The sequence below is a fragment of the Diadema setosum genome, chromosome 14 (assembly GCF_964275005.1).
Source record: "Diadema setosum chromosome 14, eeDiaSeto1, whole genome shotgun sequence".
Taxonomy (NCBI): Eukaryota; Metazoa; Echinodermata; class Echinoidea; order Diadematoida; family Diadematidae; genus Diadema; species Diadema setosum.
In genome coordinates, this window is record NC_092698.1 from 18,092,873 (window position 1) to 18,110,832 (window position 17,960).

A 17,960-nucleotide genomic window follows, 5' to 3' on the forward strand; every position below is an offset into this window, starting at 1 on the left:
TGTTAAAAATCTCTATCTCGGGTTTATTAATTAGGCTACCTAATTGAGAGCGCATTTGTAACTGATTGAGTGCACGTCGCTGTATGTACATTGTGACGTCAGTGAAAGTGCATTATGCTTTATTTTTGCTGCACTTTTTCCGCATGCCCGTGAATTTTAGTTGTGATGTTGGTCTTGGCAGCCATACTGGAATTAAAAAATGGCGGGCATAGTGTTTGTCAGACACATCACATTATTCACTTTTTGAACCCATCATGTTAAAATACCGATTTGCACCAAGCTTCAGCGTCACTCATCATTTAGAACTTTTATTTTAAACATTTCGTCCAAGCAGCCATATTGGAATTCAAAATGGCTGCCATTCGATGCTTGTCGGACACTTCAAATTAATCCATCACTGAATTAAACACATCAAAATGTTCTTGTGTACTAAATTTTGGTGCCACAGGTTATTTAGAATCCAAGATAGGGATATACACTGTATTTGAATATTTCGTGATGGCGATCATATTGGAAATTCAAAATGGCGGCCGACCCAGTAGTCAGATCTCTTGGATCTGGCAATTTTCAAAATCAGCGCCCCAAAATACCTCTATATGCAAAATTTCATACTCTCCTCTAGATGTGAACATTTCGACCAATTTTTGCTACATATCTACCCCACTAATCCTGCATGATCCCTCTACATGTATCTCAAGCAGCAGTATGCAAGAAGGTGTCTGTGAAACGAAATTACAGATGCCTACAGGACAATTAAAGTTGCTGTGTCAGCATAAGGAAGCAATCAATGTGAAAGTACTAGTACTGTAAACACACAGATTGGCCGCAAAGACAGGACAACTTTTACAGAAGATGAAAAGCCTCACCTGTAGTGGGAGTTGGAGAGAGCGTCGTCTGCGGCTCCGGCGTCGGGAAGAATGAGAAGTCCATGTTGCACAGGTTGCCTATGCAGCAGCAGAAGTAGAGGTTCTGGTCCGCAGGCCGCGAGCTCATGCAGTAATTGGTGTCCAGGCAGTCGTCCTGGTTCTGCCAGCAGCCTCTCATCATTACCTGCCCAGAGAAGAACACCAAAGTGCTGTGCAATATACTGTTGTGGGTCTAACCCTCCTACAACCTATCCCTCCTACCCAATATAGTGATCATAAAAATCAGGGGTAAAAATGCAAGTAGAAATTCTGATTCATCCAAGGATGCAAATGTGATCTTTGACAAAAGAATGCACAAATCAAACTAACAACATGACAACATTGAGCTGATCAATGCGGTATTCTTCAACAAAGGCAAGTTTAAATTAGCTTTTCATGAATACAGGATATTAATTCAACTTCAAAGCAACAGCAATTTTTGATGAAATGTCTGGAGTCAAATCCACATGTACAGTGTATACCAATTACCAGTGAAGTGCTGAGCTATGTCAAACATGTATAAAATTTCAACATATTCAGATGTCAATCAGTCATTGAATGTGACAGCATAACTAGCTCTTGGAATAATTATACATAACTGTCACTGCAGGCAAAATCCAAATGCTACAGCTACAGTAATGTAAATGCACTAGTAGTAGCTCCAGGATACTTGCTATTTCCAGACAGGCACCTCCCTGCTATTTCAGAGTACCCACAAATTACCACAGTGGTTGATTAAGTTTCAGAGTGTCACCTGTATCTTGATATAAAAATTTCTGCTTGATTCATTAATCACCAGCCTAGCACATCTTTAATTCTGTCCAAATTCATGTGTGTGGAATGACTACAACAGAATGTAATATAGGCCTACCCTCCCTCAATCCTTATTTAATATCCTCTTCCTCACCCCTCCCCCTATCTCCCCCTCCCCATCTACTCCCCCCCCCACCTCTCACTCTTACCCCTCCCCCCCCCCCCCCCCATTCCAGGAATCAGCCAAATAAACCCCGCGTTCACATTGGTCCCCGCGATGCGGGGAAAGTCCCGAGCTGTGGGACTTTCTCCTCAAAAACCATAATGTGAACGCTCGCTGGGACTTGTCCCCTCGTCCCCGCGAAGCAAGTCGGGTACGGGGACAAGATCTGGAGGGGAGAGTGACCTTGGGGCGCAATTGATAGCGTCCAGCTGTGGTCATCAAATGTGCGCATGCGCTATGCCTGGATTCAAGTGGCAGAGCTCACTCCAAGCCCCAAAATGCCCCCACAGCTCGGGGACAGATGAGATACCAATGTGAACGGTCAGTCGTAAAAAAGATAAGATCTCTTGTGGCTGTCCCCGCGTCGCGGGGACCAATGTGAACGCGGGGTTAGTTGGCTCATCTCAAGCAGCACTACTATGACACTCCCCGCGTTCACATTGGTCCACGCGATGCGGGAAAAGTCCCACGCTGCGGGACTTTCTCCTCAAAAACTATAATGTGAACGCTCGCTGGGACTTGTCCCCTCGTCCACGCGAAGCAAGTCGGGTATGGGGACAAGATTTGGAGGGGAGAGTGACCTTGGGGCGCAAATTGATAGCATCCAACTGTGGTCATCAAATGTGCGCATGCGCTACTGTATGCCTGGTTTCAAGTGGCAGAGCTTGCTCCAATCCTCAAAATGTCCCCACAGCTCGGGGACAGATGAGGTACCAGTGTGAACGGTCAGTCGTAAAAAAGATAAGATCTCTTGTGGCTGTCCCCGCGTCGCGGGGACCAATGTGAACGCGGGGTATATCACAGCCACTGTGCTGCGGTGCAATTAACTCACTGATAAGAGGCCAAAGCTTTTGAATTCTTAACGGTCATCGAAGCGCTGTGCGGAGGGAAGGACAAAAAATCTCGAAAGTTCACCTTCTCGTATCTCCCTTATTTTACCACCAAATCCCTTGAAACTTCACACATATAATGGATATATCATCCTTCATATGATTTTGGGGCAAAAATGCTGATGTATCTTTCGAGATATGTGTATTTTTCTGTTTGAGTCAACCGTGGGAAAGGGTTGCAATTTTTTTCCCGACACAAGTCTGCGCCTTCATGAATATGCATTTGATTAACATATTACTAGTCTGTATACACCAGACTCACTACCTGCGAAGTCTCGTGTTTGTGCAATTAGTAGTTAGGTGAAAATAAGAGCAAAAAGACAACCGACTTTAAGAGAAAATACTGGACATGCACAACTAGATCGTCCTCCTGCGCATGCGTTTTATTGACCGATTCTGTGACGCGCTATGTGTATTTTTGGCATGGGCAGCGCCATTACTGCGGTGTCTCAGCCGACCCCCCCTTCTCTCTCCCCACCCCTCTCACGCGCGCTTGATGAAAAACTGATGCATGGTTGTTTTAGCCAATGGGCATCTCGTACTGAGTGCGCGAATGCTTGCTTAGTGCGCGAACCTTTGTTACAAGTGCGCGATAAACATGTTGCCCGTGGGGTGGGGGAGAGCAGGGGGGGTCGGCTGAGACACCGCAATTTGAGCTCATGGCTGCGCCCAGTGTCATAAAATGTCTGCTGCCCTCAACGAACCCGAATCGGTCAATACTGGTGAGTGCACGCTTAGCCAGTCAGCGGTGCCAGGTTCGGTGCAATGCGACAGGGGTCGATTTTCAGTCAGCAGGGTGGTGAGTAGGCAAGAGAGGAACCCTGCTACAATGTATGTGCTTCAACTGTTTCATGCAGCACAAAAACCAATAAATCGGACTGCGTATTGCTTACGCCATGGATTTTACGAGGGTCATAAGTGACAGTGATCTCGATTTTTTTCCAGACATAGCCGTGCGCCAAATGATACAGAAAAGATATTTGGAACCAGGGAGGTAGAACGCAGTATGGATATACTACCATAAGTCATAATACCGAAGTTTCATTTTTGTGCAATGAAGGAAAAAATGTGAGAAAATAACACTTGTTTTGAGACCAAATTTTCTGTTTTGGAAGCTAAGTTTCGACATTATTTTCACGCGTTTATTCTCAATAAAACCACAAATAACTAACATTACGAGTTAGAGAATAGTTTCTTCTTCAATCTGCTGTATAGATTTAATCTTTTGATAACTTCTGAGGTGAGATATTGCGATTGTCCTGCAACACTTCCCCAGCAGTTTTGCGTATACAAGCTGTCTACTTTTTGCAACTGAGGCTTCGAGGTCATAAGCTTTTGCCGAGTTAATTGCACCGTAGCGCCACGCCTGATCACGGATAGATACTGGCTGTCCTCCAAGACTAGAGTGCAGGTGATCCCCAACTCTGCTTCACACAAAATTTGAAGGTGGGATGTGTGTTACCACACAAACAGGATGTACTATGCCACAGCCCCTGGTCCCATCCAAACCAAATATAGTAGATAACAAGATACGAAGGCGCGCGATAAAAATGGGCACAAAATGGCTACCCTACATGACGATACAAAAGAGAGCTACAGTGTAAGTACAAACTCAGTACACCTAGAAACATCATTCATTTCCAAAGGTAGTGGTATTCTTATCATCTTAAAAAGATTTAAAAATTATAGCCGTAGCTTTTTTTCGATTAAGTGGATAATTTTAAAGAACGAGATTTTAGAGTAATAAGGATTATTTCGTGGAGGTAAAAATTTGGCAACAACATGATCTCACAATCAAAAACGCTTGATAAACAACAACATCTTCAACGACAGCGCGTCTCAGGCAAAGACACACATCACCTGAGACACGCTGTCCCTGAAGCCGCTGCTGTTGTTTTCAAGTGTCAAGACAGCGCGTCTCAGGTGACGTGCATAATACGCTTGAAGACCGCTCGCTGTCCATTTGTTTTGTACAGGATTAGCGTGCACTTTGGTGTCTTATTAGTTAAGCGTCTTTTATCCAAACCATGTTAAACTAAGTAATGCATTCCAATGATGATGACAGTACCCTAGCAAAACATGATGTATTAAAAGATATTTCTTTGCCTGGAGCACCTAAAAATTGATCATAAACGAATATGTTTCATATGTTGAGAAAGAATCCAGTAAACAAGATGCACGGAGTGTGCTATTGAAGAATACTTTCAGTGTCACAGAAAGATGTTATCAAAATCTATAAGATAAAAGCATGACAGGGACATATGCACCATTTGACAGAAGGATAGCGTGGTGCACAGGAAGGAATACAAAGAAATAGTTTGTTTATGTGGTTTCTTCTGTTTCCTGGGACAGAGCCATTATTTCAACTAATCCGATGATGACAATAACAGAGGTGGAGGATTTACAGAAGATCCAATGAATATACTCTGTATGATGTAATAAAGATGTTTGGACAACAATAGGAAGGCTGTCACTGCAACTTAATGAGCTCTCAAGATCAATTATATTATTTATGTATAGATCTGGCTTGCAAACTGTTTTATATGTCACTTTATACTATACTGTTGCACATGGCATTTCCCAAAATCACAGGAAATTTATGCTTGCATAAACAGTCAATGTGGTCAGTTCACATAGTATAGTGTATGTGGCTACATTGTTTGTGTGTGAGTGGGTGTTACCAGTGAGAGCATGGAACCACTTTGCAAAAAGCTCATGTGCCAAACACATGTATTTTTTTTTTTTTTTCTTGAGAGTATCTGATAGGCAGTATGAAAGCATGATCAAAAGGAGTTCATTCCCCAACTCCCAATTTATAATATACAAATGTAACAGCCATGGTAGAAACAAAACAAAACTTTGGAATATCTCTGACAACTTAAGAAAATGTTTCCTGCCCCGAAAACATTAGCTTGTTTGTTTGTTTGTTTGTTTGTTTTTTACTGAGATAAAAAAAAAAAAAAAAGGTACTGGTAATGTTTAGGTCAAGCAATAGTCATCAAGAGAGCCTGTAACGGAAGGCCTTCCGTTATAATACCTACAAATCAACAAGTAAAACATCAACCTACGGTACCACCGTATTCCCACACCCATCTTTGTGTTGAAGAACCAATAAAGGATGTGGTATAGATGTAATCATACAATGTACCAAGGACTTTAAGAAGTAATGGAAACTCAAGGAATTAAATCCATGCACAGACAGAGCTCAAAGGGCCTACATGTAATGCAAATTAATGCATGTTGATTCATGATACCCTCAACATCACTTACAGTACATGCATGTTGTAAAACAAATATCTACATACATTCCATTTATTTCATAATAACTTTTTACTATTTTTCTTCAGATTACATATAATGGATACACCCACAAAAAAATCCTGCAAACCAATATTCTCCTTGTGACTCATCTGTCAATCATTGCTGAAGTACTAATGTCTAACAAAAGACATTGGAACACACCTTCCACTCGACTGAGCATAAAACTAGCATGTTTCCGTGTTACTTTGAATGTGAATAGACAAGACATCACAGGGGAACATGCCAGTTATGCTCTGTCTCAGGGAAGGTGCAGTCCAATGTTTTTTGTTAGTATCATAGCAATACTAAAGCAAATGATTGACAGATGAGGTCACAAGCAGAATATCGGCTTGGAAGGTTTTTCGTGGGCGTATCCAAGTAATCTGAAGAGAGTAGAAAAATTATTATGAAATATATGAACGTATTTACATATCGTTTTGCCACATTAAAGTCACGTTTAGGGTATCATGAATCAAAACAAGTCAACATGCATTTTGCACAACATAGTTCTGTTTATGGTGACTGGTCATACAGGTTGGTTCAAGTGAGGTGTTCCCACACAGAATCACTTCTATTCATTGAAGAGATTTTCTCTATTGTTTTGGTTTGTTGGGTTTTTTTACAATTTGGTGATTAACATAAAAAAGAACAAAAAACGAAAGGAACATACAATATGCAAAATGCATTATTTCTACCTTGTTTCATCCAAATACAAGTCTCAAATCTATATTTATCGACACTAACTACCACCACAGGGGCACAAATCCGGTCACTCCATCAGTACAATGGACAGGCCATACTCAATAAGACAAGTGCAAACTACTGATTTCTTATTCCCCAGGCACCCGACCATTCTCCATCCCCCCTCCTTGATGAGAAACGACGAGAATTGAAAGCAAAGAACGTGAGGTTCGAGCCGGCATCTTACCTCCACCCCGCCCCCTATGGACGTTTCGTTCTTCCAGAGGACATAGCACGAGGGCACAGTATCCTCTTCGCTCCTGTTGCACTCCTCCGTGGTGTTGCCGCACTTCGTGCCCTCCATCTCGCACTCCTGCTTGCTGTAGTGGTAGCACTTGGTGTTCCCAAGCGCCAGGTTGACACTGGCCCCTTCTACCCCAGCAGACACTGCAAGATCACAGAGGGACAGGGAACAGAAATTTAAGGATGTTGTTTGTCTGTTGTTGTGCTATTTTACCAGTACAAGCTTACTTTGAATAGTATGGCTAAAACAGCACTTGATTGTTAACAGGAAGTGACTGTAAAACCACAAATTTTTGCATGCATGAAAATTTCATGAATTTTGCAAGGAGCCAAGATTCATGAGAGTGAAATGCACGTGAAAGTTTTTGTCTGCATCTAATGAAAGTTTTGTTTAAATGAAGTATTGATTGCCAGTGCAATGCTGTACATCATCACCACAGTCGGCAATAAAGTTTCATGCCACGAAAAAAGGCCGCCTACTCCAATTCAAAGTTTCATACAGCGAATGTTTTACAGTATTTACAATGTATGTCACAATACGTAATGGTAAGTTTATAGTGATACAGTACATATTATGTACAATGGACAATGGCAACATCCCATTGACTTGCGTTTTAGTACAGAAACATACACATGTACAGTAGATAACCATTTTCTAGCCGAGTGAAAATTTTTGAGTGGCAAATCCATTTTACAAATCCAATTGTGAATAGTTCATCACATTGTGGGGTGCAGGGCACCGTCAGGGTATTGACACTGATATAAACTGCACTCGACACAGAGTGCCTGGTGCAATCTGCATCAACGCTCGTACCTCAACAATTGTGCTGCGCACGCTGCTACAATGTGCTGAATACAAGATGTGCACTATGCCTATTTACAGTATTTGTATACCAACCCATGGACAGTGTATAACATCAGGGCTGCCAACTCTCACTCATTGAGAGTGAGACTAACTCATTTTGGTCCTTTCTCACTCTAAAACTTTATTTCACTTGCATGCACTTCTATTGATCTCACTCATTTTGACTCCTAAATTATAGCACTGGCCTATGGGAGTCTCACTCTCAACTAGTTTCCAATGTTGGCAGCCCTGTTAAACATCTGTGAGCAGGGAGGTCGTGCCCATAAGTACATTGCACTACTAACTTCACATTTCATACTTATCAGGGTAAGTGGAATGACAGCATGGTTGCCAAACTTCAAGACAAGGTCAACTGCCAAAACAAAGCATGGAGTTAGGAAAGCATGAATGTCACTTGGCAGAGTCATGGTGCTCGCTTATACATGCTGTATCAGCTATTTTTGTTTTGTTTTGTTTTTTGCTTTGTTTTTTGTGTTTTTTTTTCTTTTGATGCACAGGTGATACAAACATGTACATGCAAAATATCATTTGCACACAATAGTTTTTTAAGAATATGTAGAGATTTTTGGCTGTTATTGGTTTTTTCTTTTCCTATTGTTCTTCGTAAATAAGATTGTAAGCTTGATCTATACTATTATGAACACCAAGTGAAAAAAAAAAACAGGCGCGGTGGAGCACCCCAATTTGCATCTCATTATGGCCCCGTTCTATTTGAATTTCCAACGGGCATCCACGGCTGCCTGAAACTGTGTGCATGAAAAAGTCAAATCTTTACCTTCTCCTTGTGCCGCTATGCGTGCCGCTAGTAAACTCAAACTTCCCACACTATCTAAGTTTTTAAAAACCTTCCTTTTGATGAAAAAATTATGAAATTTGCTGCACTAGAACTTGAGATATTAAAGCGTTTTGAAAATCACCTCTCGCAAAACATGCTCTCTGTTTTTTTTCCGACTGGACTATGGCTGGGCTCCAATGTGTCCGAAATTGGCAACATATTAGTTTATCAGGCCTCAATCCATATACATGTATAGTGAAAGTTTTTGCTTGGTTCCACCTGTACTTTTTGAGAAATCAACTTGTTTCTACAGGGTTTGGAATAGAAAATTGTAGTCAGCGGAACAATTGAAAATGACGTCATTTCTTTTCCCGTAATATTGGGCATGCGTGGTACGTGAGATTCAGGATTTCGTGCTCATTGTTGGTTTGCATGTGACGCAGTCAATTTTGCTGAGTGTCGCACGGCGGTGACTGCTGAGCTGCTGCCGCGCACGCTGCATGCAGCAAAGCGTTGTGTGTGCTGTGACATGCAACGCTACAGTCATGCGATTATATATACATGTACATGGGACCGACCTGTACGCTTTGCGTTCGTGTCATTTTTGACATCACCTTCTGTTTTTTTCCGACACAACCATGGCCGGGAATATTACGGTATGACATTTAAAATGCAAGCAGATAAATAAATTTCGGTGTGCTTTGTTCGAATGGCGCTTTGGTTCCGCAATCACACTTCGTGAATTTTAGGATGATTTTTGAGGCATATTTTTGGTAATTTTGCTCGCCAGGTTTTCGCTAAAATTTCACATTTTATCATTGTCAAATCCTTTAATATGTTATATGTGCATATTCGGACATGTTTTCAAATTCAAACTAACTCAATTTTAATCCGAAAATAGGTTTCCTTAAATTGTTATTAGCTTGAAATGTTGTTTACTTTTTCTCAACTACGCGAGTACATGTTGTTTACTTTATGCAAATGAGGCTCGGCTGCCGATGGATTTCTGCGAGATAATTGGGGTGCTCCACCGCGCCTGAAAAGGGATGGGATTAGATCGCTCATCACCTACATGTATGTACATGTACTGGGGATGTCATACTGGCTTAAAGATAATAAAAAGTTTTGGTACCTCAAAAGCTTCCCTGAATTTCCTTGTCTTGGTTTGTGTTTCGGGTTAAATTACGTTGTCTGTGAGAATTACTCGCCCCAAAGTGCTCTCATGTCTTAGTAATCATGCAATAATGGTTTCGTACCAGAGCCGACGCTGACCAGCGTCGATAAATATTGTTCGAAACCACTGACTGCGACCAGCAGCGTGCAGCCCATTGTACGCATAGCTAACTGCGACCAGCAGCCCCATACGCAGAGCGTAATGGGGCTTCGCATTGTAGCATTCAGAATCATGACAGATTTAGTATCGCGGGTAAATGTCAACTTAAAATCCAAAAATTTCTTCGATTTGAAGACTTACCAATTAAGTTGAAGTATTGAAAACAGGCTTCGAACAACGTTTGGTTCTGCCAATAGTCCCTTTCTGTTCGAATTGATGACTGAATGTGACTCGGTCGAGAGGACCTTGGGAGAGCTACATACACTGGATACTATGGCCAGCGCATGCGCACACAAACATCTTATCCGTTCATGGATTTGAAATTTGTGTGCGGGCTGCATAATATGTGTTCGCAGGCACTGGCTGTAGTATTCAGTGTACTGTATGTAGCTCTCCTAAGGTCCTGTCGACCGAGTCACATTCAGTCATCAATTCGAACAGAAAGGGACTATAGGCAGAACCAAACGTTGCCCGAAGCCTGTTTTCAATACTTCAACTTAATTGTTAAGTCTTCAAATTGAAGAATTTATGGGATTTGAAGTTGACATTTACCCTGCGATACTAAATCTGTCATGATCCTGAATGCTACAATGCGAAGCCCGATTACGCTATGCGTATGGGACTGCTGGTCGCTATGCGTATGGGGCTGCTGGTCGCAGTTAATTGCATGATTACTAAGACATGAGAGCACTTTGGAGCGAGTAAGTCTCACAGTGTTCAAGGTACTTTAACCTGAAACACAAACTAAGGCAAGGAAATTCAAGGACACTTTTGAGGTACCAAAACTTTTTATTATCTTTAACTGGAGATCATTTTGTGAAGTATACTCGTCCATTCACAGTGGCGGCCAAACTTCTCAAAGTTTCAGTTCTTGATGAGTTCTTTTGGGTCACAAGTGCGCATGTACAACAAAGTCAAAAGTGTGTGTCGTCTGACAGCTTCAGAGATACCGCAGACAGGAAGTGGACTTGTCACATGACAAACTTCGCAAAGTTTCAGCTACGTACGTTCAGACTGCAAAAACTTCAAGAGGATTTGCAGGGGTTCGGGAAATTTTCATAGCTTTAGTGGGAAGTTTAAGCGAGAAGTCTCGCAAGAAGTTTTCAGGAAGTTTACGTTCAGATAGGCCAAGCTTCAAGAAGTTTTGCCAGTATGATTATGACTTTAATACACTGTATGACAGAGTTTTTGTCTTGCTTCTATTAAAGGCAAGTTGTTCAGACATGTATAATCTGACTTAATAATTGCACGTGAGGTACAGTGTACATGTACATAAACAGTAGCATATGAAACAAGAAAATGAGCTTTCTTCCAAACTAGCATTCTTGTATTTTGCATGTTCCACTGCAAATATAGGTTGCCCTTGGGGGGAGCTAGTGGGGTTTTTACATTTTCACAATCTACCATACTTCTTTTCTATCCAATTTCACATACATACTGTACTCTGCCAAACATGTCACTTCATTGTGCAGTAATCATATCAGTTTCTCCTTAAAATATAATGTCACACCACAAGACGACGCACATCATCTGACAGTACCAGCAACATCACATTGATTCACATAGTATCCACAGGTACAATGTATAGTATAATTACAGCTGTGGGTCATTAAATGCCTTACCTACTGTACTTATCATGCTCAAGTTACTGTAGTCACTTTGCATACTATGTACAGTAAGAGTTGAATCCTGATCTGACTGGCTTGCTTTCTCATGCATACAGTAAACAAGAGTTCAACATTTGAACCACTTCCCGAGCAGGTTCACAAGAAAAGTATGCCAGAAGTCATTCCTTTTCATTTCTACTCTTTCAGCAGGAAAAGAGTTACGCAAAATTGATTCTTTTGTCTCTTCCCTCCCTTTAGCATGGCATACAATTGGATTCCATATCCTGTATTATACAACACATGTATAGATCCTTGCCATCTGATTGGATGAGTACGGGTCACGTGACATTTAGCAGAATCAACTATCCCACGCTCACTCTCAATGGCAGTGCAATTATAGTCGACTATTGAACGGTAAATCACGGGAGCCAGCAGTGCAATAGATCCCAGGACACACTGAACATCCCTTGTGTATCGTATATAAAGCATTACTGCATACGCGCACACCAGTCTGCTCTGCCAGCAAGACCTATAGAGCCAGGGGGGCGTTTCATCAACGAGTTCGTCGGAGGTTTTCACCGACAAATTTGCTATCAGCCAATCAGACGCATGGATTTCAGTAGCTTTTAACAGTTGTCAGTGTAAATCACTGACAAAAAGTTTCATGAAACGGTCCCTAGATCTATATCTAGGCCTATATCTATGCCAGCTTTAAGTTCATCAGGAGGGCATGACAAATAAAACCACACACGCTGCTCTGTAGACTCACCCCCCTTTCAGACTAGACAGTTCTCGTATCATGGATATATGACGTATGGATACAGCAAGTTTTTATGTGTCTGAATGCTCTTATATTGAAACGTCGTATATCAAAATGATGGTTTGAGCATCGTTTCAAATCACTATCCTATAGCCATACAATGTATATTTGTGTCTGAATGCTCTCATATCCATATGTCGTATGAGTAGGCGGGGCTTATTCGCAGCGCCGAGCTCACAAATCCGCGGTGCGGACTTATAACTGGTGGCTGATAGATTGATTGTGAAATAATAATGATCTGGTGCAAACTAGCGAACTACATTGTAAGGGATGAATCCTAGGCAGAGTATAAACACTAAGCGCAAAGCCTGCGTAAATTACGTATGGTGCACATGGAAGAGATTCACGTCTACTCAAGAAATATCGCTTGTGTACTAGGTCTGAATGCTCTGATACGATTATCGTATTACGGGGTGCTATGTCTGAATGCTCTCATATCGAAATGTCATTATATTGTATGAATACACGATAACTCAGTGTGTCTGAAAGCACCATCAATTCACATGTATAAACTTGTAAAGGGAAAACCTTTCAGTTTTTGCAAATCAAACATGGAGTAGGGCCCGATTCTCAGTCCACAGGTTTCTCAGGTTACAGACTTGGGTTGGAGACACGAATCAATGGCATGCCTTTGCAGTTTGATACGAAAAGAAATCAAAATCATGTTTTCCCACTCACAGGTTCATCAAATTACACTTGACCAATCTTGGTTTGGATGTGTTTCCATTGTCAGCTTGATTCAGGGTATGGGATTTGCAGTCTTTAACAGTTTAAAATTGATTCATCTCAGCTTGACCTATACTGTACAATTAAAATCCAGAAACATTTACGGTGTGACACTTTTGCGAATGGCCCCTGACATTCAATGCATTTTGCAGAAAAATACTTTCATGTGCATATTACTATCACGAATCTTGCAAAATTTGTGAACATTTCTGTTTACTATGAAGTACAGTGTATGTGCAAAAATTGTACTTCTGCCAAAGCATGTGTGTGCATCTATATATCTCAAGCCTGTTTGAAAACATTATCTATTAAAATTGTGTATTCTACTGGCAGGCCAGAACATTTACACAGCTGTTACACAAAATGAAATAAAGTTTGCGTACATAGAACAGCTCCTAACTCCATGCATGTCTACATGATGTAGAAACATGTTTGTGTATTGCAGTATGAAAGGTATAGGGCCTACAATTTAAACTACATAGATGTAATGACATCTCTTGATGACTCATACAACACAGCTTTACTTAGAAAAAATAGGATAACTGTGCCTACTGTAAACCTTGGAATGGTTTGAAACAGGAAAGCATGTGCACGCAATCTACAGAAGAATTCATTCCCCCTATTTTCCCTTTGGTCACTGAAAATGGTAAAGCATGAAGAAAACAAATCTGGCCACAAACATGCCAAACCTGAGGGAAAAATGCAGTCACATGTACAATGTACAGTGTACTGTATCATGCAATACATTTCACAGGGTTTTTGCTTTTCACAAAATATGCGAGATGGGTGCTCATCACAATTTATAATGTACATATGATTCGGCACGCCGTACACCGGGGTACCGTTGTAACCCGGGGTACCGCGTTGTACAGCGCCATCTCATGCCCATTATTTTATAATGCGTATCCGAATTCAGATACGCCGATTCCGAATTCGGATACGGCAAAGTCGTAGCAATGAACTAGCACCATAGGTGTTTTTCGAAGTACACTTGCATGCATTAATTGTTGCATAATCACAAATAAGAAAACATTTTTGTGCATAATAATACTAAAAAATATTTTGACACATTTTTTGGTAAGCCAGGGTACAGCGCTGAAAAAAAAAATAATTAATTCAACAAAATGGCAAATTTTCATTTGGTACCCCAGGGTACCAAATATTGCATCAAATGTCAGGGCTGCCAACTCTCACGCATTGAGCGTGAGACTCACGCAATTCAACCAATTTTGACTGTCTCACTCTGATAAATGAAATCTCACGCTAAACCCCCAAAATGGAATGTACATGACTACAAAAATAAATATATCTCTAAATTCTCTGATAAATTATTCCGAATATCGATATGCCCAAGCCCAAAATTTCAAGATTTTCCCGCGCGGGTGTAAGTTCACCTTCATTAACATAAGGATAGACCTTATGCATTGACGTCATCACTCGCTTGACAACCTCTCGCGACGCCATCTTAGAGGGCAAGCGAAGTCCTTGACAATGCAGGCGTGCAGCTAGCTATGTGCTTTTCTTATGCGCGCTAGCGGCGATCGCCTCACTCGCCGCCAGTCCCCAGGCCAGTGGCAGGTTTTTTTTACCATCAAACAAGTTTGACATGACATGACACATTATGCAGCAATATTTGGGTAATTTTCTCACATTGTGCAATCGAAATACTCACAGTTAACTAGAGAATTCCTAGGTTATATGGGAATAATATTACCCATAACATATGTCAGTAACGAGTCAAGGGAATGTGTACTTTTTTCAAAAGATGAAATTTTGTGAAATTCTCTTTATATTTTCCTTATATTTTTGTAAACATGTGACATCATACACTGCAGTAGTCTTCTCATCCAGCGGTGACTGCACAAAAACTTCAAAAATTCATAACTTTTGAATCGATTGTCCGATCTTCCTCAAACTTTCAATGATGTGTTCTACTAATATTGCTACATTCTCTCAATCCTTATGTTAATGAAGGTGAACTTGTCCTTTAACCAATTTATAATAATTGTTTTCGGTTTGCGCGCAAAGAAGAGCTATTGGATTACGATTGGTTTCTACCTATACCACGTGAGCGTAGCTTGTACTTTTGGCAAATTACAGTACATGTATGGCTATGACGTGTGCTTTACATTGCTTTACATACACTGTGTACGTAGTACATACGTACGTATGGCCACACAGCAGGCCGCCATGCGCTAGCCAGGAGGTTGCTCCGCTCCCTCGCAGTGTCTCACGCCAAACTCTCACTCAAGGTTGGCAGCCCTGACATGTGAAAATATCAAATCTGATCCCAACATGAATGTGATGTGCATGCATATTACATTTCATTGTTTATTACTGTAGGCCTACTCCACAATCGCGACTTCCTACACGGATGTAAATATATGGTGTAGGCCTAGGCCTACAGCTGTGGGGCAATGTGTATACAACAGCTGTATGACTGTGTGACATAACATGTAGTATGTACATCGTGTATGCAATGTAATTGAAGATCAACTTCCAGATGATGTAAAGACATGATATAGGCCTAATGTCAAATGTGCAAAGGGCCGTAACACATCTTAACCTAACCTATAGAAACACAAAAGTGTATTGCATACTTGTTGTATATGATCCTGCACACTTGATTTAATACCTTTATCACTCTTTCATAGTAATACTTACAGCATTCCCACATGCAAGGTTCTTCATTATCAATCTCAAATCATGTTCATCTGAAAATTATATACTTGCAATTAAGCATAAATCTTGGCTACATAGCTCAGATATCAACTGGAGTACATGTAGGCCTACAAAGTGTATAATGATCTATACAACTATGCACAAATTGTTTAATTTTTAGTACACATTTGTTTTAGTAGTATTGTACAAAGAGTGCAATATCTTCTTTGTACACACAACACACAGTTGGTACAATAAAAATACATGATTTTGAAAATCTTTTCAGATGCATCAACTTGACCAATCAGTCTCATCCATATTAATTATTAAAAGACTATTGTATTGGTAAAAAGTACACTGTGAAAGGAGTATAACATGCACCATCATAAGGCACAGGATTAAAAGCAGTGTGTTCTACATGTTTTGTAAGCATGTAGGGTACTCTAAGGACACCTTGTTGAATTGATGATTTAAACTGCAAATTGAATGATAAAAATTTTGTTAAATTCTGCAAAATTGAACTCCACTTGTTATAGTAAAGTCTGTTTCCTCTCTACAATATAGTGCCATTTTCTACCAACAACTTCATCATCTGAATACCCTTTAATCTTTATAAAGCCATCCAGTGGTTCATTGTTGGACATGAAACAAAATACACGCACACGTACACTGCATGCACACAGATGTAATATACTTTCCCTCCCCATGACAGCTTCTTCTGATGAAGGCAACTGCAGCAACACTGCTGAGAGGAGGAAAGAAACCTCTGACCTCAAGTGGAAGACATGTTTTCACTCATCCCAGTGGCCTTGGCATCCCAACACCACAGGCATGGGATAGACCATCCTTCACATTACAAGAGGGCCAGTAGCCTGATGCCTTGGTTAGAAGAACATTCATGCCCCTTACATTCTGTGCTACCCTGTGAATACCATAGAAACACACATACACATTGTATACACACAACACTCTCTCCCTCTCTCATCATCTCCCCTCCCCCCCCCCTTTCACAAACACACACACACACACACACACACATACACACAATACAATACATGTACACACACAACTCAAAAGCCCTGGCTCTTGTTATAGTAAGCATCTTTCGTTCTGTATTCATAATAAATGAGCAGACATGCATAATGGCTCTCTCCCCACGAGTTGGGGTACAACTGCAGGACTGTGTGTGTGTGTGTCTTTGTGTATAGTCTTTGCGTGTATGTTTTATAGTGTATGGTGGGTGCATGTATTCCCACAAGCAGGCAGTAAAGACACACACACATACACACGGGCATGCACCCACGTGTGCACACACACACACACACACACACACTCACACGATGCATAAACGCACCATCACAAAAACACACACACACACAAACACAGATAGCAGGAGCATGGGCCACTACTTTACCCATGGCATACCAAACTGCCCAAGTGTGCTGAATGGAATCGCTTTGTGAACAATAGGATTTCTCAATTTACTGGGAAGTAGGCATTGCTCAGGCCCAGTAGGGGGAAACAGAATAATTCAGAGTTAATCCAATGCAACAACTGTGCAAGGTTACAGAAGCATTGTGAATGGAGCCAGGCAATAAACTCTACTGAAGGGAAACAAAATGGCAAATGGTTTTTGATTGGAAACTCAGTAATACAACATACTGTACCAGTAATGGTCTGAAACCTTTGACACGGGCCAAAGCTTTAGACAACAGGCCTGCAGATGCATACATTGTAGCTGATCTACACTGCCTCCTCTGTGATCGCATACAGCATGCTTTTTTTTTCAAAGACACTAAATTTGCAAATACCTTTGAATAGTAAAATGTCACTGGTAAATACCCCATCCTGCAGGTAGTAGTTCAAACCTTACAACTAACAAGCCACTGCTCTGGAAACATCTTGTGATAGGCCTACATGATCTGCTAAATGAGGCCTAGCTATTACGTGTACGGTGTACACATGTAGATCTTTGAGCGTGTTTCTACTGGGGCACCTCGCATCACCTTGTATCACCCAACATCACCACAAATTTTTGTCCGTCATTTAGTATTTTATGACTACCTGTACCTGAACTGTCTCTACTGATCGATAAATATGCGGTGATACGCGGTGATG

The 17,960-nt window shown here is 41.0% G+C and overlaps 1 protein-coding gene across 1 annotated transcript in view; it reads right to left on the minus strand.

Annotated features, from left to right (window-relative positions):
• The window catches only part of LOC140237393 (activin receptor type-2A-like), a 54,536-nt gene that overhangs the window by 9,007 nt on the left and 27,569 nt on the right, over positions 1-17,960 (minus strand). Inside the window, exons 2-3 of the mRNA XM_072317314.1 lie at positions 7,000-7,199; positions 867-1,050 (exon numbers count right to left, since the gene is read on the minus strand). Of these exons, the coding sequence (XP_072173415.1) occupies positions 867-1,050; positions 7,000-7,199 (384 nt within the window). The remainder of the gene's footprint in view (positions 1-866; positions 1,051-6,999; positions 7,200-17,960) is intronic.